The sequence below is a fragment of the Salmo salar genome, unplaced genomic scaffold, assembly GCF_905237065.1.
Source record: "Salmo salar unplaced genomic scaffold, Ssal_v3.1, whole genome shotgun sequence".
Taxonomy (NCBI): domain Eukaryota; kingdom Metazoa; phylum Chordata; class Actinopteri; order Salmoniformes; family Salmonidae; genus Salmo; species Salmo salar.
In genome coordinates, this window is record NW_025547626.1 from 147501 (window position 1) to 169863 (window position 22363).

The 22363-nt window shown below is 44.7% G+C and overlaps 3 protein-coding genes across 4 annotated transcripts in view; 2 read left to right on the top strand and 1 right to left on the bottom strand.

Annotated features, from left to right (window-relative positions):
• The window catches only part of LOC106610542 (receptor-type tyrosine-protein phosphatase delta), a gene marked incomplete at its 5' end in the record, with an annotated part of 114308 nt that overhangs the window by 7369 nt on the left and 84576 nt on the right, over window positions 1-22363 (bottom strand). Inside the window, 5 exon segments of the mRNA XM_045711457.1 lie at window positions 580-715; window positions 976-1130; window positions 1267-1392; window positions 2584-2710; window positions 20848-21026. Of these exon segments, the coding sequence (XP_045567413.1) occupies window positions 580-715; window positions 976-1130; window positions 1267-1392; window positions 2584-2710; window positions 20848-21026 (723 nt within the window).
• Window positions 2740-6869, top strand: LOC106602113 (uncharacterized). 2 transcript variants are annotated; one of them, XM_045711459.1, is made up of 3 exons: window positions 2740-2979; window positions 5098-5586; window positions 6004-6869. In XM_045711459.1, exons 1-3 carry the CDS (start codon window positions 2958-2960, stop codon window positions 6132-6134), a joined length of 642 nt encoding a protein of 213 aa, XP_045567415.1. In that variant the 5' UTR covers window positions 2740-2957; the 3' UTR covers window positions 6135-6869. The 2 variants fall into 2 exon arrangements, with proteins under 2 accessions (XP_045567415.1, XP_014050057.2); XM_014194582.2 differs by having other exon boundaries at window positions 2742-2979; window positions 5098-6869.
• Window positions 7589-20573, top strand: LOC123732113 (keratin-associated protein 16-1-like). Its single transcript, XM_045711458.1, has 2 exons — window positions 7589-7831; window positions 18346-20573. The coding sequence occupies exons 1-2, from the start codon at window positions 7812-7814 to the stop codon at window positions 20342-20344; spliced, it is 2019 nt and encodes a 672-aa protein (XP_045567414.1). The 5' UTR covers window positions 7589-7811; the 3' UTR covers window positions 20345-20573.

Sequence of the window (22363 nt, forward strand, 5' to 3'; positions counted from 1 at the left end):
TAGTAGTAGTAGTAGTAGTAGTAGTATTAGTAGTGGTAGTAGTAGTATTAGTAGTAGTAGTAGTAGTATTAGTAGTGGTGGTAGTATTAGTAGTAGTAGTATTAGTAGTAGTAGTAGTAGTAGTAGTAGTATTAGTAGTGGTGGTAGTGGTAGTGGTAGTAGTAGTAGTAGTAGTAGTAGTAGTAGTAGTAGTAGTAGTGGTGGTGGTGGTGGTAGTAGTAGTGGTGGTAGTAGTAGTAGTAGTAGTAATATTAGTAGTAGTAGTGGTGGTAGTAGTAGTATTAGTAGTAGTAGTAGTAGTAGTAGTGGTGGTAGTAGTAGTAGTAGTAGTAGTAGTGGTAGTGGTAGTAGTAGTAGTAGTAGTAGTAGTAGTAGTAGTAGTAGTGGTGGTGGTGGTGGTAGTAGTAGTGGTAGTAGTAGTAGTAGTAATGGTAGCAGCAGCAGTAGCTGGGCAGGTCAATCCTTGTAAATGAGGTCCAACGGTAAAGAAGCAGTAGAAGCAGTAGTTATCCTTCTCCAGACACACACCAAACCTAATAAATAGTTGACTTTAGGATTACTGAGAGTTGAATATCTCACCTCAGTTTGAACTGTAGCAGGTCTCTGTGTTCGCAGCATCTTGACAGTCTGGAAGATGTCCACTACTCCTTCATATCTCATCCTCTCCAGAACGATACTCAGAGTGATGAAGACCCCTGTCCTCCCCACACCAGCACTGATGGACCACACAGACAACACCACAGATTAAATCACAAAATGGCTGCCGTGCTTCATGCATTTCTCTGTGAATAGTGACACATATAAATATGTTCTGCGTCTACCTCTGTGGAATATTTATGTTTTTATTAAACATGTGCTTTTTTTTATCTGCTTGTTCAATGTTTGTACCTATATATTGAATAACAGAAAATACATATCTGGAGTTCGGTGACATCAAGTCAGATTAAAGAGGTGTTGATGGAGGCGGGACCTTACCTACAGTGCACCGTGATTGGTCCGTCCTGGCCAAACTGCTCTTTAGTTTTGTGCACCTGGCCAATGAAATCAATGAACCCCTCCCCTGACTTTGGCACTCCTTGCTCCGGCCAATCAGTGAACTGGAACTGACGAACCGTCCGAGACTGGCCGTCCTGGAAAAAATAATCCACCAATCAGAACACAGACAGTAGGTTGATTAAACCACACAGTTTTTTTATACACACACACACACACAGCAAAAACAGTTGTGAGAAATAACTCATCACAAACACTCCCTCCTCCACTCACCCTGGCATCGGTGACTTTGAACTCTCGTAGGATGTACTGGGGCATGTTGTACTCAGCCATGGGGTCCACTACAAAGTACTGGTACCTGGCTGAGCGCTCTGCTGGCCAGTACTGATGGCACTTCTCCTGTAAGGGGAGACACAATGAGGGTTAACATGGCGTGTGTGTGTGTGTGTGTGTGTGTGTGTGTGTGTGTGTGTGTGTGTGTGTGTGTGTGTGTGTGTGTGTGTACCCCAATGTCCTAACATTTCACAATAATGTCCTGAAAAGGAAGGAAAACAATAACTTTTTTTGAAAGGTCAAGCCTTTTTTCAGGTCCTGAATTTATTCAAATGCTATTTTATGCTTAAGAGTTAGGTTTAGGGTTTTGGGATTAGGGTTAGGGTTTTTGGGGTTAAGGTTAGGTTTAATGCTACGATTAGATTTAGAGAAAATAAGACTTTTAATGGTCAAACATTTTTACACTCTGAAATGTCACCAAAACAAAGCTGTGTGTGTGTGTGTGTGTCAGTGTTAATTTTCAACAATAACTATAAGAAAAAATACTCGCCAACAACCTATTTTTCCTGACTAAAACGATGATGATAACGAGATGAGATGCCCTGGAGAAAAAAAACCCGATAACTGTAACAAATTACTTTTAATTTTAGTCGATGAAAATGTGACGAGACGAGAATTCCACGTTAGACTAATGGACATTTCATTTGACACGACGTTCCTTTCCAATCCTAACCATGCATGCAGAATATTTAATGTAGTCCTCTCATTGGCAGAATGAACATCTTTCAGCTTCCAGGTCTCTTCATTCACTCTTCAGTCTTTTGAACTGAAGTGAAGCAGGACACTGGACTTGTAACTAACCTCAACTAGAAACAATGTTTACTCTCTCTTCATTTCATCTTGGACATTTTTTGCTTTGATCACGTCTGAAGCTTTATGTGCTCTGTTATTCATTCGTCTGTGTTGCCGCTCTAGAGGACTGATAAAAACTAAAACTAGACTAAAGTTGTCCAGAGTTTTAGAGGACTGATAACTAAAACTAACCAAGGATGAGATGACTAAAATGTGACTAAAACTAAAAGGTATTTTAAGACTAAAACTACATCTAAAATAGCTGACACATACAAACTAATACTGGTGTGTGTGTGTTCTGTGTGTGTCTGTGTGTGTCTGTGTACTGCTGGCCAGTACTAATGACACTTTTCCTGTAGAGGGACACACAATGAGGGTTAACACAGGGTGTGTGTGTGTGTGTGTGTGTGTGTGTGTGTGTGTGTGTGTGTGTGTGTGTGTGTGTGTGTGTGTGTGTGTTCTTACCCTTCCCATCTCCCTCAGTTTAGTCAACATGACCACTATGGTAGAGTTGTGTTCCCACAACATTCTCCAGTAGTCCTCAGTAGTCTCAGCCAGCGGGCCCTGGGTGGCTATATAAGCCCTCTGCTGCCTGTATAGAGACACACACAAAGACACACTTTACAATCATCACACACACACACACACACACACACACACACTAACCCTTCTACTGAGGCCACGCCCTCCCCCTTTCCTACTGGTTGTATTTCTGTCCCAGGGTGATGATGCAGTCACCTGTACCTCAGTCACCGTGCGTCAGGACAGAGAAGTAGGTTTTAATAACAGGAAGACCGCACCAGAGCCCCAGGTTGATCCAGTGACTCTCCGTATCAACCATGTCAACGTTGGACAGTCAGGGTAAGACTAGAGCCATAATAAACACATCATCATTTGTTATATATCATGTTTCTTCCTGTTTAAAACCACACTCCTTCATTTGTGAATAACCTCAGAGAGTGTGGGGCCAGCCATTAACGGCCACAGTTATTATCAGTGTTGCAGCAAGTAATGACAGAGTCAATGACAAGATCTGCCTGACTTGACATTACAATAAAACCTGTCTGGTCTGATTCTGTGAGAAGCACATATATATATATATATATATCTCTGTCTGTCTGTCTGTCTGTCTGTCTGTCTGTCTGTCTGTCTGTCTGTCTGTCTGTCTGTCTGTCTGTCTGTGTCTGTGTCTCTCTCTCTGTGTCTCTCTCTCTCTGTGTCTCTCTCTCTGTGTCTCTCTCTGTGTCTCTCTCTCTCTCTGTGTCTGTGTGTGTCTCTCTCTCTCTCTCTCTCTCTCTCTGTGTCTGTGTGTGTCTCTCTCTCTCTCTCTGTGTCTGTGTGTGTCTCTCTCTCTCTGTGTCTGTGCGTGTCTCTCTCTCTCTCTCTGTGTCTGTGCGGGTCTCTCTCTCTCTCTCTCTCTCTCTGTCTCTCTCAGTTCATTAACTGTGTCAAAAGTTATGGATCAAGTTAAATGTGTTCAGTCCAACACTGGTTGTCAACAGCCTGTGGTGATGAGACAGTTCTTGTAATATTAGAGGTTATTATGATTACACCAGGTTTCTTGATCTGTGTCTGACTGACAGAGTTTAGGAACCATGACTGGTGAACTACTAGACTAAAAGGATCCCTGATGCTGATGCCAGACCACATAGCTAGCGGTAACATTAAAACGAGCCCTGATGCTGATGCCAGACAGACATCTAGCTGTAACATTGAAATGAGCCCTGACACTGATGCCAGACCACATAGCTAGCGGTAACCTTAAAACGAGCCCTGATGCTGATGCCAGACAGACATCTAGCTGTAACATTGAAACGAGCCCTGATGCTGATGCCAGACCACATAGCTAGCTGTAACATTAAAACGAGCCCTGATGCTGATGCCAGACCACATAGCTAGCTGTAACATTAAAACGAGCCCTGATGCTGATGCCAGACCACATAGCTAGCTGTAACATTAAAACGAGCCCTGATGCTGATGCCAGACCACATAGCTAGCTGTAACATTAAAACGAGCCCTGATACTGATGCCAGACCACATAACTAGCAGTAACATTAAAACGAGCCCTGACACTGATGCCAGACCAGACAGCTAGCTGTAACATTAAAACGAGCCCTGATGCTGATGCCAGACCACATAGCTAGCTGTAACATTAAAATGAGCCCTGATACTGATGCCAGACCACATAACTAGCAGTAACATTAAAACGAGCACTGACACTGATGCCAGACTAGACAGCTAGCTGTAACATTAAAACGAGCCCTGATGCTGATGCCAGACCAGACAGCTAGCTGTAACATTACCTTTCAGTTTATTGTAGTAAAAGTGTTCTTTACTACCATCTCTCAGGCTGTCCTGTCAGAAACCATCCTACCATCTCTCAGACATTTATCTATTTTCTCCTCCTCTCACACCCCCCCACCTCTCTCTCTCCCTCCCCCAACCCCTCCCCCACTTCTCCCTCTCCACCAGACCTGGTTAATACATGTGTATAAGAGTATCTAGTATTTAAAATACTTTTTTTTCTGTGTTTTTTAGTATTTTCAAATCCACAGCCCAAAAACAAGTACTTTAATTTCAGTATTTGAATGGTTATTTGTAAAAAAAACTAAAAAATAGTCAACCAAATTGTATTTTAAAAGGATTTTAAAATACTTACTTCAAATACATGGGAGAGTACTTGAGCTTGTGTATTGGCATTGTTCTAATACTTTCCAAGTGTGTTTATACCTCTTGTATAATACATACTTCAAATGTATGTGAAAGTAACAATAGTATTTGAACCCGGGTCCTCTCTCTCTCTCTCTCTCTCTCTCTCTCTCTCTCTCTCTCTCTCTCTCTCTCTCTCTCTCTCTCTCTCTCTCTCTCTCTCTCTCTCTCTCTCTCTCTCTCTCTCTCTCTCTCTCTCTCTCTCTCTCTCTCTCTCTCTCTCTCTCTCTCTCTCTCTCTCTCTCTCTCTCTCTCTCTCTCTCTCTATAGATATCTGGAAAGCTGTAGGTGCAGCGGTGCTGGGCTTCATCTCTGGAGTACCTGGAGGTTACCTACTATCCTCCACAATGGCAGCAGAACTAGGTGGCCTGGGGCCTCCACCAGAAGACATTAATAAGGGAGAATCAGAGGCAGACAAAGGGTTCATCACCTTCCTGACCCTCTTGATAGGAATGTTCCTGATGTTGTTTCTGCCCATGGTAGTAGGAGGAATACTGTGCCTTGCCGCCTCCATGGCAATCAGGAAGGCTGGGGAGACTGAGCCGGACGCTACGGAGGTGGCTGCAGTCGTAACAGTGGTCCTGATGGGGACCTCTGCTATATGCGGAGGTGTGGGATTCCTCTTGGAAACAGCCATTGGAGGACTGACTGACATCCTCACTGTGTACCAATACACTGTAGAAATGGCTGTGAAAGTCATCTTTATTGTCGTGTCTCCTTTCATGGCTGCGTTGGCTGCAGGGGTGTCTGTTCAGTTCGGTAAGGGAGCAGTCAAACTGAGGGCGGCAGCAGGCATAGGAACAGGGATACTGGCAGCCTTGAAGTCCCAGTCAATCCTGGGGCATTGGGGCACTATGGGGGCTCTGTTTGGCCCGGCGGCAGCTGCAGGGGTGGCTCTGTCTGCTGCTCTAAGACGCAGCAGTAGCAGCTATGGGAAGGCAGGGAGACTTGGGGCAACACTGGGGGCAATGTGTGCCACGTGGTTTGGGAGATGGACTCTGAGTTATTTCACGGTGTGGATTTTAATATGGATCTTTCTGATCTCACTTCTGTCCCTAGTCGTTGTGGATCCTACCAGACCAGTTAATCAAGGAGAAAGAATCTCAGATACAATGTCAGCAGAGGAGATATAGTCAGGAAATAATTTGACTAAATGTTTCTTTATACCCATTTCAGACAGAAGATGTGGAGACGTCACTACAGAACCTGGTTCGATTCCAGGCTGTATCACAACCGGCCATGATTGGGAGTCCCATAGGGCGGCGCACAATTGGCCCAGCATTGTCTGGGGTAGGCCGTCATTGTAAATTAGAATTTGTTCTTATTTAACTGACTTGCCTAGTTAAGTAAATATATTTTGGGAGGTAAACCCCTTTGGCCAATTGGGAGGGGTGGGGGTACTGTTAAACCATGAGGGGATATTTGCAGTTCAAATTAGGGAGGTTTTAAACAATGGAAGTGTTAATGCATTTACATGTAAAAAAGCAGAGAACCATATACACAGAGTCATACCTGTATTTTGGTTCTAGGGTCTGTGAAAATGCAGGAATCATGACTAGTGGTTTTTATTTTTCCATGATTCTGTTTTTACACCCTATCCATTTCAGATATACCAATAACCTGGTCAATTAGTGGGATTTTGGTCTGTGTGTGAAAGGGATATTTTTCATGCCTTTGTAATCGTTGTATTTTAATAAAATGTTATCACCTGTATATATATATATATAGGACTCCAGGTAGTCATTGTAAATAAGAATGAGTTTTTAACTGACTCGCCTGGTTAAATAACGGTTCAATAAAATATATAAAACATTGTCAGTGGACTAACAGGGAATGTTGGGTTTTGTTTGCATATTATTTAAATATTGCATGTTGGGTATTATTTTGCTTGTTGGGGCAGGGAGAGTCTTTTGATTGTAATCTCTATGTATGATACTTACTCCCCTTGTTGTTAAAAAAATGGATATAATTGTACATCTATTTCAAAAACTTGTATCCTTTTTTTATATATCTCCAGAAAATATGTATATAAACAAAAAAAAAAAGTTAAATAAATGTTTGTTTGAATTTATTTGAATAATGTTAGGGGTGGGCAACTCCAGTCCTTGAGGTGTTACACTTTTCCCCCCATCCCCTAGAAAACACAGCTGATTAATCAAACTGCATTCTAAACTGAAGACCGTGATGAGGTGATTATTGGAGTCAGGTGTGTTAGCTGGGGCAGAACTGACACCAATCAGGCCCTCGAGGACTGGAATTGCCCACCCTTGTAGAGGATGACTACATTACAGACCCCTGCCAGATCTCACAACACCTGGATAGGGTGCGTTCCAGGATGACTACATTACAGACCCCTGCCAGATCTCACAACACCTGGATAGGGTGCGTTCCAGGATGACTACATTACAGACCCCTGCCAGATCTCACAACACCTGGATAGGGTGTGTTCCAGGATGACTACATTACAGACCCCTGCCAGATCTCACAACACCTGGATAGGGTGCGTTCCAGGATGACTACATTACAGACCCCTGCCAGATCTCACAACACCTGGATAGGGTGCGTTCCAGGATGACTACATTACAGACCCCTGCCAGATCTCACAACACCTGGATAGGCTGTGTTCCAGGATGACTACATTACAGACCCCTGCCAGATCTCACAACACCTGGATAGGGTGTGTTCCAGGATGACTACATTACAGACCCCTGCCAGATCTCACAACACCTGGACAGGTGTTTAAACATATCAGCTAACCACATCATCTGCTACAGCAATCTGATGCCAGACTGCACAGTCAATGACGTGACATGGTTTCATGCAATGAAATGTCTGTAATGTAGTGGGGCCTGGAATGCACCTGGCCCGCCTCTTGCCACGGTGCGATGACGTAGTCACCTGTACCTCAGACACCGTCAGACAGAAGGTCGGTTCAGAAAACAGGAAGACAGCAACAGAGGCAGGTTGATGCAGTGACTCTCCGTATGAACAATGGACAAGCAGGGTAAGACCAGAATCACAATAAACACATCATCATTTGTTATATACCATGTTTCTTCCTGTTTAAAGCCACGCTCCTTCATTTCGTGCATAACCTCAGAGAGTGTGTGGGGCCAGCCATTAACAGCCACAGTTATTATCAGTGTTGCAGCACAAAATGACAGAGTTTGCTGAAGTTGAACTATTTTTACTGTGATCCAACATGTTGGCCTGTAAATTAGAATCAAAATCTGTCTGGTCAGTGATTTCTGTGGGAAACACCTGTCTCTACACGTCTACTAATTCTCCCGTCACGTTTCAGTGTATTCTAGCCTTCAGGCTATCTGTTCCAGTGGTGTGTATTAGGTTACACACCACTGTGGATAACAGTGTGATTTAGTTCAGTTCAGTTCATCGTGTCAAAGTCATGGTTAAATGTCACCGTGGCTGACAACACTGAAGCTCTAGAACCTGTTAGACCTCATTTCTATGGCTCTGTTCCAAGTGGCTCCCTATTTCTCTACAGGGCCCTGGTCAAAAGTAGTGTACTACATAGGGAATAGGGTGCCATTTAGGGCGCATTACTGTGATCAGGTTTGATACATAGTAAAACGCTGACTGCTGGTGGGTTAACCCCCCCCCCCCCCCACGTTGATGAATATTTGAGGGCATCATTAGTGTCTTGTGTTATCTGGTCTGTGCCTGGGCTAAGGCTCAGCGGACGTTTACACTATACAAGCAACACTGGCCTAGCCACGCTAGCCTTGCCCTCATGTGGGTGCTAACAAGCATGCTAGGTAGTGCTACATATCAACAGCCGCTGTCAGCCAATCCAGTAGGGGATGGAAGCTATGGTGAGCTACAATTGGTCACGGAGGATTTTTAATAAAGTTCAATTTTCCCCAATTTTAGTCCTGCCCAGTTTTGCTCCCTTGCCCATCCTCACATCTCTTAACAGTCCCCCCCACCCTCTCCACTTCTCTCTCTGTCCTTCACGTTGAAAATGAATGGCTTCCGATGTTTCACTGTGCAATGCCACTTCCTAGTGTAAACACACTGTCAGACACATCGTGACAACGAACTGCTGAAAGCAGCCTCCATTTCACTTGCTCTGTTAGCTGGATGTTACACTCATTTAGATGGGTCTACATTCTCCCCCAACTCCTTCTCTCTCTCCCCCTCTCCACCAACTCCTTCTCTCTCTCTCCCCCAACTCCTTCTCTCCCTCTCTCACTCTCCACCAACTCCTTCTCTCTCTCCCCCTCTCCACCAACTCCTTCTCTCTCTCTCCCCCAACTCCTTCTCTCCCTCTCTCACTCTCCACCAACTCCTTCTCTCTCTCCCCCTCTCCACCAACTCCTTCTCTCTCTCCCTCTCTCCACCAACTCCTTCTCTCTCTCCCCCTCTCCCCTATCTCCTTCTCTCCCTCTCCACCAACTCCTTCTCTCTCTCCCCCTCTCCCCTATCTCCTTCTCTCCCTCTCCACCAACTCCTTCTCTCTCTCTCTCCCCCTCTCCACCAACTCCTTCTCTCTCTCCCCCTCTCCCCCTCTCCACCAACTCCTTCTCTCTCACTCTCCCCCTCTCCACTATCACCTTCTCTCCCTCTCCCCCTCTCCACCAACTCCTTCTCTCTCTCTCACCCTCTTCACCAACTCCTTCTCTCTCTCTGCCCCTCTCCACCAACTCCTTCTCTCTCTCTCCCCCTCTCCACTAACTCCTTCTCTCTCTCTCTCCCTCTCCACTATCTCCTTCTCTCTCTCTCTCTCTCTCCCCCCCCACCCCTTCCCTCCCTCGTTCCCTCCCTCCCTGTCCATAGGGTTCAGTAACGCTGTAGGAGCATCAGTGATGGGAGTAGCTGGAAGCTTTGTGCTGTCCTCCACAACGGCAGCAGAACTAGGTGACTGGCTTGGCTGCAGCAGAAGACTAGCAAAAGGAAGAATCACTGGTCCTACCAGGTGCTCTATAATGACACTGAACTGATAGGAATGTTCCTGATGTTGTTGTTGCCCGTGATTGGAGGAGGAATACTGTGGAAGGCTGTCTCTGTGATAATCAGCTAAGCTGGGGAGACTGAGCCAGACGCCACAGACCTGGTTACCGTAGTAATAGCACACTGGAACAACAGTGGAAGAATGAGTGATATCCTAATTCTGTACAAGCCTACTGTAAATGTTATGGGTGACAGCAGCCTACTGTAGATGTCTGGGTGACAGCAGCCTACTGTAGATGTCTGGGTGACAGCAGCCTACTGTAGATGTCTGGGTGACAGCAGCCTACTGTAGATGTTGTGGGTGACAGCAGCCTACTGTAGATGTTATGGGTGACAGCAGCCTACTGTAGATGTCTGGGTGACAGCAGCCTACTGTAAATGTTGTGGGTTACAGCAGCCTACTGTAGATGTCTGGGTGACAGCAGCCTACTGTAGATGTTGTGGGTGACAGCAGCCTACTGTAGATGTCTGGGTGACAGCAGCCTACTGTAGATGTTGTGGGTGACAGCAGCATACTGTAGATGTGTGGGTGACCGCAGGCTACTGTAGATGTCTGGGTGACAGCAGCCTACTGTATATGTCTGGGTGACAGCAGCCTACTGTTGATGTTGTGGGTGACAGCAGCCTACTGTAGATGTCTGGGTGACAGCAGCCTACTGTAGATGTCTGGGTGACAGCAGCCTACTGTTGATGTTGTGGGTGACAGCAGCCTACTGTAGATGTCTGGGTGACAGCAGGCTACTGTAGATGTTGTGGGTGACAGCAGCCTACTGTAGATGTTGTGGGTGACAGCAGCCTACTGTAGATGTTGTGGGTGACAGCAGCCTACTGTAGATGTCTGGGTGACAGCAGCCTACTGTAGATGTCTGGGTGACAGCAGCCTACTGTAGATGTCTGGGTGACAGCAGCCTACTGTAGATGTTGTGGGTGACAGCAGCCTACTGTAGATGTCTGGGTGACAGCAGCCTACTGTTGATGTCTGGGTGACAGCAGCCTACTGTAGATGTTATGGGTGACAGCAGCCTACTGTAGATGTCTGGGTGACAGCAGCCTACTGTAGATGTCTGGGTGACAGCAGCCTACTGTAGATGTCTGGGTGACAGCAGCCTACTGTAGATGTTCTGGGTGATAGCAGCCTACTGTAGATGTCTGGGTGACAGCAGCCTACTGCAGATGTCTGGGTGAAAGCAGCCTACTGTAGATGTTGTGGGTGACAGCAGCCTACTGTAGATGTTGTGGATGACAGCAGCCTACTGTAGATGTCTGGGTGACAGCAGCCTACTGTAGATGTCTGGGTGACAGCAGCCTACTGTTGATGTTGTGGGTGACAGCAGCCTACTGTAGATGTTCTGGGTGACAGCAGCCTACTGTAGATGTCTGGGTGACAGCGGCCTACTGTAGATGTTGTCATGTGTTGCTATGTTGTAGTGTTGTGGTCTCTCTTTATTTAGTGTTGTAGTGTCTCTCTATATGTAGTGTTGTGGTCTCTCTTTATGTAGTGTTGTAGTGTCTCTCTATATGTAGTGTTGTGGTCTCTCTTTATGTAGTGTTGTGTTAGGTCTCTCTTTATGTAGTGTTGTGGTGTCTCTCTTTATGTAGTGTTGTGGTCTCTCTTTATGTAGTGTTGTGGTCTCTATGTAGTGTTGTAGTGTCTCTCTTTATGTAGTGTTGTGTTAGGTCTCTCTTTATGTAGTGTTGTGGTGTCTCTCTTCATGTAGTGTTGTGGTGTCTCTGTAGTGTTGTGGTCTCTCTTTATGTAGTGTTGTGGTGTCTCTATGTAGTGTTGTGGTGTCTCTCTTTATGTAGTGTTGTGTTAGGTCTCTCTTTATGTAGTGTTGTTGTGTCTCTCTTTATGTAGTGTTGTGGTGTCTCTCTTCATGTAGTGTTGTGGTGTCTCTATGTAGTGTTGTGGTCTCTCTTTATGTAGTGTTGTGGTGTCTCTCTTCATGTAGTGTTGTGGTGTCTCTATGTAGTGTTGTGGTCTCTCCTTATGTAGTGTTGTGGTCTCTCTTTATGTAGTGTTGTGGTCTCTCTTTATGTAGTGTTGTGGTCTCTCTTTATGTAGTGTTGTGGTGTCTCTTTATGTAGTGTTGTGGTGTCTCTCTTTATGTAGTGTTGTGGTCTCTCTTTATGTAGTGTTGTGTTAGGTCTCTCTTTATGTAGTGTTGTCTCTCTTTATGTAGTGTTGTGGTCTCTCTTTATGTAGTGTTGTGGTCTCTCTTTATGTAGTGTTGTGGTCTCTCTTTATGTAGTGTTGTGGTCTCTCTTTATGTAGTGTTGTGGTGTCTCTCTTTATGTAGTGTTGTGGTCTCTCTTTATGTAGTGTTGTGTTAGGTCTCTCTTTATGTAGTGTTGTGGTCTCTCTTTATGTAGTGTTGTGGTGTCTCTCTTTATGTAGTGTTGTGGTCTCTCTTTATGTAGTGTTGTGGTCTCTCTTTATGTAGTGTTGTGTTAGGTCTCTCTTTATGTAGTGTTGTGGTGTCTCTCTTTATGTAGTGTTGTGGTGTGTCTATGTAGTGTTGTGGTGTTGTGGTGTCTCTCTTTATGTAGTGTTGTGTTAGGTCTCTCTTTATGTAGTGTTGTTGTGTCTCTCTTTATGTAGTGTTGTGGAGTCTCTCTTTATGTAGTGTTGTGGTCTCTCTTTATGTAGTGTTGTGGTGTCTCTCTTTATGTAGTGTTGTGGTGTCTCTCTTTATGTAGTGTTGTGTTAGGTCTCTCTTTATGTAGTGTTGTGGTCTCTCTTTATGTAGTGTTGTGTTAGGTCTCTCTTTATGTAGTGTTGTGGTGTCTCTTTATGTAGTGTTGTGGTGTCTCTTTATGTAGTGTTGTGGTGTCTCTTTATGTAGTGTTGTGGTGTCTCTTTATGTAGTGTTGTGGTGTCTCTCTATATGTAGTGTTGTAGTGTTGTGGAGTCTCTCTTTATGTAGTGTTGTGGTCTCTCTTTATGTAGTGTTGTGGTGTCTCTATGTAGTGTTGTGGTGTCTCTCTTTATGTAGTGTTGTGTTAGGTCTCTCTTTATGTAGTGTTGTTGTGTCTCTCTTTATGTAGTGTTGTGGTGTCTCTCTTCATGTAGTGTTGTGGTGTCTCTATGTAGTGTTGTGGTCTCTCTTTATGTAGTGTTGTGGTGTCTCTCTTCATGTAGTGTTGTGGTGTCTCTATGTAGTGTTGTGGTCTCTCTTTATGTAGTGTTGTGGTCTCTCTTCATGTGGTGTTGTGGTCTCTCTTCATGTGGTGTTGTGGTGTCTCTTTATGTAGTGTTGTGGTGTCTCTCTTTATGTAGTGTTGTGGTCTCTCTTTATGTAGTGTTGTGGTCTCTCTTTATGTAGTGTTGTGTTAGGTCTCTCTTTATGTAGTGTTGTGGTGTCTCTCTTTATGTAGTGTTGTGGTGTCTCTCTTTATGTAGTGTTGTGTTAGGTCTCTCTTTATGTAGTGTTGTGTTAGGTCTCTCTTTATGTAGTGTTGTTGTGTCTCTCTTTATGTAGTGTTGTGGTGTCTCTCTTTATGTAGTTTTGTGGTGTCTCTCTTTATGTAGTGTTGTGTTGTCTCTCTTTATGTAGTGCTGTGGTGTCTCTCTTTATGTAGTGTTGTGGTCTCTCTCTTTATGTAGTGTTGTGGTGTCTCTCTTTATGTAGTGCTGTGGTGTCTCTCTTTATGTAGTGTTGTGGTCTCTCTATGTAGTGTTGTCTCTCTTTATGTAGTGTTGTGGTCTCTCTATGTAGTGTTGTCTCTCTTTATGTAGTGTTGTGTTGTCTCTTTATGTAGTGTTGTGGTGTCTCTCTTTATGTAGTGTTGTGGTCTCTCTTTATGTAGTGTTGTGTTCTCTCTTTATGTAGTGTTGTGTTGTCTCTCTTTATGTAGTGTTGTGTTGTCTCTCTTTATGTAGTGTTGTGTTGTCTCTCTTTATGTAGTGTTGTGGTCTCTCTTTATGTAGTGTTGTGATGTCTCTCTTTATGTAGTGTTGTTGTGTCTCTCTTTATGTAGTGTTGTGGTCTCTCTTTATGTAGTGTTGTGTTAGGTCTCTCTTTATGTAGTGTTGTGGAGTCTCTCTTTATGTAGTGTTGTGGTCTCTCTTTATGTAGTGTTGTAGTGTCTCTCTTTATGTAGTGTTGTAGTGTCTCTCTTTATGTAGTGTTGTGGTCTCTATGTAGGTTGTGGTCTCTATGTAGGTTGTGGTGTCTCTCTTTATGTAGTGTTGTGGTGTCTCTCTTTATGTAGTGTTGTGGTGTCTCTCTTTATGTAGTGTTGTGGAGTCTCTCTTTATGTAGTGTTGTGGTCTCTCTTTATGTAGTGTTGTGGTCTCTCTTTATGTAGTGTTGTGTTAGGTCTCTCTTTATGTAGTGTTGTGTTAGGTCTCTCTTTATGTAGTGTTGTCTCTCTTTATGTAGTGTTGTGGTGTCTCTCTTTATGTAGTGTTGTGGTCTCTCTTTATGTAGTGTTGTGGAGTCTCTCTTGATGTAGTGTTGTGGTGTCTCTCTTTATGTATTGTTGTGGAGTCTCTCTTTATGTAGTGTTGTGGTGTCTCTCTTTATGTAGTGTTGTGTTAGGTCTCTCTTTATGTAGTGTTGTCTCTCTTCATGTAGTGTTGTGGTCTCTCTTTATGTAGTGTTGTGGTCTCTCTTTATGTAGTGTTGTGGTCTCTCTTTATGTAGTGTTGTGGTGTCTCTCTTTATGTAGTGTTGTGGTCTCTCTTTATGTAGTGTTGTGTTAGGTCTCTCTTTATGTAGTGTTGTGGTCTCTCTTTATGTAGTGTTGTGGTGTCTCTATGTAGTGTTGTGGTGTCTCTCTTTATGTAGTGTTGTGTTAGGTCTCTCTTTATGTAGTGTTGTTGTGTCTCTCTTTATGTAGTGTTGTGGTGTCTCTCTTCATGTAGTGTTGTGGTGTCTTTATGTAGTGTTGTGGTGTCTCTCTTTATGTAGTGTTGTGGTGTCTCTCTTCATGTAGTGTTGTGGTGTCTCTATGTAGTGTTGTGGTCTCTCTTTATGTAGTGTTGTGGTCTCTCTTTATGTAGTGTTGTGGTCTCTCTTTATGTAGTGTTGTGGTGTCTCTTTATGTAGTGTTGTGGTGTCTCTCTTTATGTAGTGTTGTGGTCTCTCTTTATGTAGTGTTGTGTTAGGTCTCTCTTTATGTAGTGTTGTCTCTCTTTATGTAGTGTTGTGGTCTCTCTTTATGTAGTGTTGTGGTCTCTCTTTATGTAGTGTTGTGGTCTCTCTTTATGTAGTGTTGTGGTGTCTCTCTTTATGTAGTGTTGTGGTCTCTCTTTATGTAGTGTTGTGTTAGGTCTCTCTTTATGTAGTGTTGTGGTCTCTCTTTATGTAGTGTTGTGGTGTCTCTCTTTATGTAGTGTTGTGGTCTCTCTTTATGTAGTGTTGTGGTCTCTCTTTATGTAGTGTTGTGTTAGGTCTCTCTTTATGTAGTGTTGTGGTGTCTTTCTTTATGTAGTGTTGTGGTGTCTCTATGTAGTGTTGTGGTGTGTCTATGTAGTGTTGTGGTGTTGTGGTGTCTCTCTTTATGTAGTGTTGTGTTAGGTCTCTCTTTATGTAGTGTTGTTGTGTCTCTCTTTATGTAGTGTTGTGGAGTCTCTCTTTATGTAGTGTTGTGGTCTCTCTTTATGTAGTGTTGTGGTGTCTCTCTTTATGTAGTGTTGTGGTCTCTCTTTATGTACTGTTGTGTTGTCTCTCTTTATGTAGTGTTGTTGTGGTCTCTCTTTATGTAGTGTTGTGTTAGGTCTCTCTTTATGTAGTGTTGTGGTCTCTCTTTATGTAGTGTTGTGTTAGGTCTCTCTTTATGTAGTGTTGTGGTGTCTCTTTATGTAGTGTTGTGGTGTCTCTTTATGTAGTGTTGTGGTGTCTCTTTATGTAGTGTTGTGGTGTCTCTCTATATGTAGTGTTGTAGTGTTGTGGAGTCTCTCTTTATGTAGTGTTGTGGTCTCTCTTTATGTAGTGTTGTGGTGTCTCTATGTAGTGTTGTGGTGTCTCTCTTTATGTAGTGTTGTGTTTGGTCTCTCTTTATGTAGTGTTGTTGTGTCTCTCTTTATGTAGTGTTGTGGTGTCTCTCTTCATGTAGTGTTGTGGTGTCTCTATGTAGTGTTGTGGTCTCTCTTTATGTAGTGTTGTGGTGTCTCTCTTCATGTAGTGTTGTGGTGTCTCTATGTAGTGTTGTGGTGTCTCTCTTTATGTAGTGTTGTGGTCTCTCTTTATGTAGTGTTGTGTTAGGTCTCTCTTTATGTAGTGTTGTCTCTCTTCATGTAGTGTTGTGGTCTCTCTTTATGTAGTGTTGTGGTCTCTCTTTATGTAGTGTTGTGGTCTCTCTTTATGTAGTGTTGTGGTGTCTCTCTTTATGTAGTGTTGTGGTCTCTCTTTATGTAGTGTTGTGTTAGGTCTCTCTTTATGTAGTGTTGTGGTCTCTCTTTATGTAGTGTTGTGGTGTCTCTCTTTATGTAGTGTTGTGGTCTCTCTTTATGTAGTGTTGTGGTCTCTCTTTATGTAGTGTTGTGTTAGGTCTCTCTTTATGTAGTGTTGTGGTGTCTCTCTTTATGTAGTGTTGTGGTGTCTCTATGTAGTGTTGTGGTGTGTCTATGTAGTGTTGTGGTGTTGTGGTGTCTCTCTTTATGTAGTGTTGTGTTAGGTCTCTCTTTATGTAGTGTTGTGGTGTCTCTCTTTATGTAGTGTTGTGTTAGGTCTCTCTTTATGTAGTGTTGTGTTAGGTCTCTCTTTATGTAGTGTTGTGGAGTCTCTCTTTATGTAGTGTTGTGGTGTCTCTCTTTATGTAGTGTTGTGGTCTCTCTTTATGTAGTGTTGTGTTAGGTCTCTCTTTATGTAGTGTTGTGGTGTCTCTCTTTATGTAGTGTTGTGGTGTCTCTATGTAGTGTTGTGGTGTCTCTCTTTATGTAGTGTTGTGTTAGGTCTCTCTTTATGTAGTGTTGTGTTAGGTCTCTCTTTATGTAGTGTTGTTGTGTCTCTCTTTATGTAGTGTTGTGGTGTCTCTCTCTATGTAGTGTTGTGTTGTCTCTCTTTATGTAGTGTTGTGTTGTCTCTCTTTATGTAGTGCTGTGGTGTCTCTCTTTATGTAGTGTTGTGGTCTCTCTCTTTATGTAGTGTTGTGGTGTCTCTCTTTATGTAGTGCTGTGGTGTCTCTCTTTATGTAGTGTTGTGGTCTCTCTATGTAGTGTTGTCTCTCTTTATGTAGTGTTGTGGTCTCTCTATGTAGTGTTGTCTCTCTTTATGTAGTGTTGTGTTGTCTCTTTATGTAGTGTTGTGGTGTCTCTATGTAGTGTTGTGGTCTCTCTTTATGTAGTGTTGTGTTCTCTCTTTATGTAGTGTTGTGTTGTCTCTCTTTATGTAGTGTTGTGTTGTCTCTCTTTATGTAGTGTTGTGTTGTCTCTCTTTATGTAGTGTTGTGGTCTCTCTTTATGTAGTGTTGTGATGTCTCTCTTTATGTAGTGTTGTTGTGTCTCTCTTTATGTAGTGTTGTGGTCTCTCTTTATGTAGTGTTGTGTTAGGTCTCTCTTTATGTAGTGTTGTGGAGTCTCTCTTTATGTAGTGTTGTGGTCTCTCTTTATGTAGTGTTGTAGTGTCTCTCTTTATGTAGTGTTGTAGTGTCTCTCTTTATGTAGTGTTGTGGTCTCTATGTAGGTTGTGGTCTCTATGTAGGTTGTGGTGTCTCTCTTTATGTAGTGTTGTGGTGTCTCTCTTTATGTAGTGTTGTGGTGTCTCTCTTTATGTAGTGTTGTGGAGTCTCTCTTTATGTAGTGTTGTGGTCTCTCTTTATGTAGTGTTGTGGTCTCTCTTTATGTAGTGTTGTGTTAGGTCTCTCTTTATGTAGTGTTGTGTTAGGTCTCTCTTTATGTAGTGTTGTCTCTCTTTATGTAGTGTTGTGGTGTCTCTCTTTATGTAGTGTTGTGGTCTCTCTTTATGTAGTGTTGTGGAGTCTCTCTTGATGTAGTGTTGTGGTGTCTCTCTTTATGTATTGTTGTGGAGTCTCTCTTTATGTAGTGTTGTGGTGTCTCTCTTTATGTAGTGTTGTGTTAGGTCTCTCTTTATGTAGTGTTGTGGTGTCTCTCTTTATGTAGTGTTGTGGTGTCTCTCTTTATGTAGTGTTGTTTTGTCTCTCTTTATGTAGTGTTGTGTTAGGTCTCTCTTATGTAGTGTTGTGTTTGGTCTCTCTTAGGTAGTGTTGTGTTAGGTTGTGTGCATCTCTTGTCGTGATGTTTTGTCCTATATTTGTATTTTTTAATCCCAGCCCCCGTCCCCACAGGACGCATTTTGCCTTTTGGTAGGCCGTCATTATAAATAAGAATGTGTTCTTAACTGACTTGCCTAGTTAAATAAAGGTTAAATAAAGGTTAAATAAAGGTTAAATAAATAACACCGGTTCCAATCCAAGTTCCAATGCCGTTTAGCAAACACCAGGCGGTGCTGTTGTGTTCCACCCCAGGCCACATTTTAATATTATTTTAATATTGTATGTTGGGTTTTGGTTTTGCTTTGTCTGTTTCTTATCTTACTTTTTGATAGAATTGTTTATCTACCTTCTCTACCTTCTCCTCAGGACCCCCAGCCGCTCCAAATCTCTCCTCGGGACCCCCAGCCGCTCCAAACCTCTCCTCAGGACCCCCAGCCGCTCCAAACCTCTACTCAGGACACCCAGCCGCTCCAAATCTCTCCTCGGGACCCCCAGCCGCTCCAAACCTCTTCTCGGGACCCCCAGCCGCTCCAAATCTCTCCTCGGGACCCCCAGCCGCTCCAAACCTCTCCTCAGGACCCCCAGCCGCTCCAAATCTCTCCTCGGGACCCCCAGCCGCTCCAAACCTCTCCTCAGGACCCCCAGCCGCTCCAAACCTCTACTCAGGACACCCAGCCGCTCCAAATCTCTCCTCGGGACCCCCAGCCGCTCCAAACCTCTTCTCGGGACCCCCAGCCGCTCCAAATCTCTCCTCGGGACCCCCAGCCGCTCCAAACCTCTTCTCAGGACCCCCAGCCGTTCCAAACCTCTCCTCAGGACTCCCAGCTGTTCCAAACCTCTCCTCAGGACTCCCAGCCGTTCCAAACCTCTTCTCAGGACTCCCATCTGTTCCAAACCTCTTCTCAGGACTCCCATCTGTTCCAAACCTCTCCTCAGGACTCCCAGCTGTTCCAAACCTCTTCTCAGGACTCCCAGCTGTTCCAAACCTCTCCTCAGGACTCCCAGCTGTTCCAAACCTCTCCTCAGGACTCTCAGCCGTTCCAAACCTCTCCTCAGGACTCCCAGCTGTTCCAAACCTCTTCTCAGGACTCCCAGCTGTTCCAAACCTCTCCTCAGGACTCCCAGCTGTTCCAAACCTCTCCTCAGGACTCCCAGCTGTTCCAAACCTCTCCTCAGGACTCCCAGCTGTTCCAAACCTCTCCTCAGGACTCCCAGCTGTTCCAAACCTCTCCTCAGGACTCCCAGCTGTTCCAAACCTCTCCTCAGGACTCCCAGCTGTTCCAAACCTCTCCTCAGGACTCCCAGCTGTTCCAAACCTCTCCTCAGGACTCCCAGCTGTTCCAAACCTCTCCTCAGGACTCCCAGCTGTTCCAAACCTCTCCTCAGGACTCCCAGCTGTTCCAAACCTCTTCTCAGGACTCCCAGCTGTTCCAAACCTCTCCTCAGGACTTCCATCTGTTCCAAACCTCTCCTCAGGACTCCCAGCTGTTCCAAACCTCTTCTCAGGACTCCCAGCCGTTCCAAACCTCTCCTCAGGACTCCCAGCTGTTCCAAACCTCTCCTCAGGACTCCCAGCTGTTCCAAACCTCTTCTCAGGACTCCCAGCTGTTCCAAACCTCTCCTCAGGACTCCCAGCTGTTCCAAACCTCTCCTCAGGACTCCCAGCTGTTCCAAACCTCTCCTCAGGACTCCCAGCTGTTCCAAACCTCTCCTCAGGACTCCCAGCTGTTCCAAACCTCTCCTCAGGACTCCCAGCTGTTCCAAACCTCTCCTCAGGACTCCCAGCTGTTCCAAACCTCTCCTCAGGACTCCCAGCTGTTCCAAACCTCTCCTCAGGACTCCCAGCTGTTCCAAACCTCTCCTCAGGACTCCCAGCTGTTCCAAACCTCTCCTCAGGACTCCCAGCTGTTCCAAACCTCTTCTCAGGACTCCCAGCTGTTCCAAACCTCTCCTCAGGACTTCCATCTGTTCCAAACCTCTCCTCAGGACTCCCAGCTGTTCCAAACCTCTTCTCAGGACTCCCAGCCGTTCCAAACCTCTCCTCAGGACTCCCAGCTGTTCCAAACCTCTTCTCAGGACTCCCAGCTGTTCCAAACCTCTCCTCAGGACTCCCAGCTGTTCCAAACCTCTCCTCAGGACTCCCATCTGTTCCAAACCTCTCCTCAGGACTCCCAGCTGTTCCAAACCTCTCCTCAGGACTCCCATCTGTTCCAAACCTCTCCTCAGGACTCCCAGCCGTTCCAAACCTCTCCTCAGGACTCTCAGCCGTTCCAAACCTCTCCTCAGGACTCCCAGCTGTTCCAAATCTCCCCTCAGGACCCCCAGCCATTCTATGGATTTGATCTCTTCCAGAGTTAGCACCTGATTCAACTTGTCAACTAATCATCAAGTCCTTGACTAGGTAAATTAGGTGAGATAGTTCAGGGCTATAACAACATGCTGAAACATCTGGGAGTCCCAGAGGAGAGGTTTGAGAAGAACTGTATTACAATGACTCTTTCTAACCTCTCTTATATGATCTATACAAATGTTTTTGTCAATGGACACATCCAATCAATAGACAATTTCAAATAAATGTCTGCTGTTTTCGAAAGAAATGTGCGTCTTTGATCGTTTAAAGTTGCCTGCTACTGTAAGACCCTCCCCCCTCACCTGTATCCGTCTATGAAGCTGCCGTTGATGTAGTCTGACCCCCTCCCCCCTCACCTGTATCCGTCTATGAAGCTGCCGTTGATGTAGTCTGACCCCCTCCCTCCTCACCTGTATCCGTCTATGAAGCTGCCGTTGATGTAGTCTGACCCCCTCCCTCCTCACCTGTATCCGTCTATGAAGCTGCCGTTGATGTAGTCTGACCCCCTCCCTCCTCACCTGTATCCGTCTATGAAGCTGCCGTTGATGTAGTCTGACCCCTCCACTCCTCTGATTGGCTGCAGACAGACCCTGGTGGACTCATAGGGCATGATGTTCACCAGACGGTTCTTGAACTTGTTACACGGCAGGTTGGCACTCACAAACCTGGAGGTGTGGGCCTTCGCACTGGCCAACCGCTATGGAGGGGGAGGGAGATGACATAGGTTGTTATAATGTGACATAGCATTACATATTGTATCATAAGATATGACATGTGAGGAGAAGGGAATTGTGGGCCTTCACACTGGTCAAGCACTATGAAGGGGAGGGTGGTGACATAGGGTGTTATAATGTGACATAGCTACACATCATGTAATAATGTGATATAGAATGACACAGCAGAACAGAACAGTGCATGACTTAATATTTAAGCTTGACCATAGCATTGGCTAGATGCTGTGGGACGCAATATGTCATGACATAGTGTGTTATAACAAGATAAGATATGGCTTAACAATTCATAAGAAAATATCACATGACATAATGAATTATATCATGACATAGTAGAACAGAGCATGACCGTTATACAGTTCAGTTTGCACAGAGTCTATCAAACAGGAGGAGAGGGGGAGAAGAGAGGGGGAGGAGGAGGAGGAAGAGGGGGTGGAGGGGGGAGGAAGAAGAGAAGAGAGGGGGAGAAGAGAAGAGAAGTGGGAGAGGAAACCACAGGCCCCCTGGCTGTCTCGACACACACATGTGAACCAGCGTTTATCCTGCGTCAGCGAAATCACACACACACACACACACACACACACACACACACACACACACACACACACACACACACACACACACACACACACACACACACACACACACACACACACACACAGTCTGACCGTTGCTTGACTCGGGTGAGAAAGAACAACAGCTCATTAGAGAAGGACAGAGAGGAAACTACAGGAAGTCAATGGAACACACATTTCATTTCCACAAGGGGACACGTTTTGTTCATGGGACCTCCTATGTCCTCCACGTTTCTTTATAGGTTTTTATAGTAAAGACATGTCATTTAACTGGAGAAATGGATCACCTTTTAATGTGGCTTGAACACAACCAGTCATGATGTTTTCATCTGGCCAAGAAAAGAGTATGACATGCCACGGCGTTAACATGTTATACCCTTCTTGTCCACACAGCATCAGATACATGGTCTACACATACTGAGACAGAGGGGGCGCTGTTTCACTGTCCAGACAGCATCAGATACATGGTCTACACATACTGAGACAGAGAGGTGCTGTTTCACTGTCCAGACAGCATCAGATACATGGTCTACACATACTGAGACAGAGGGGGCGCTGTTTCACTGTCCAGACAGCATCAGATACATGGTCTACACATACTGAGACAGAGGGGAGCTGTTTCACTGTCCAGACAGCATCAGATACATGGTCTACACATACTGAGACAGAGGGGAGCTATTTCTCTGTCCAGACAGCATCAGATACATGGTCTACACATACTGAGACAG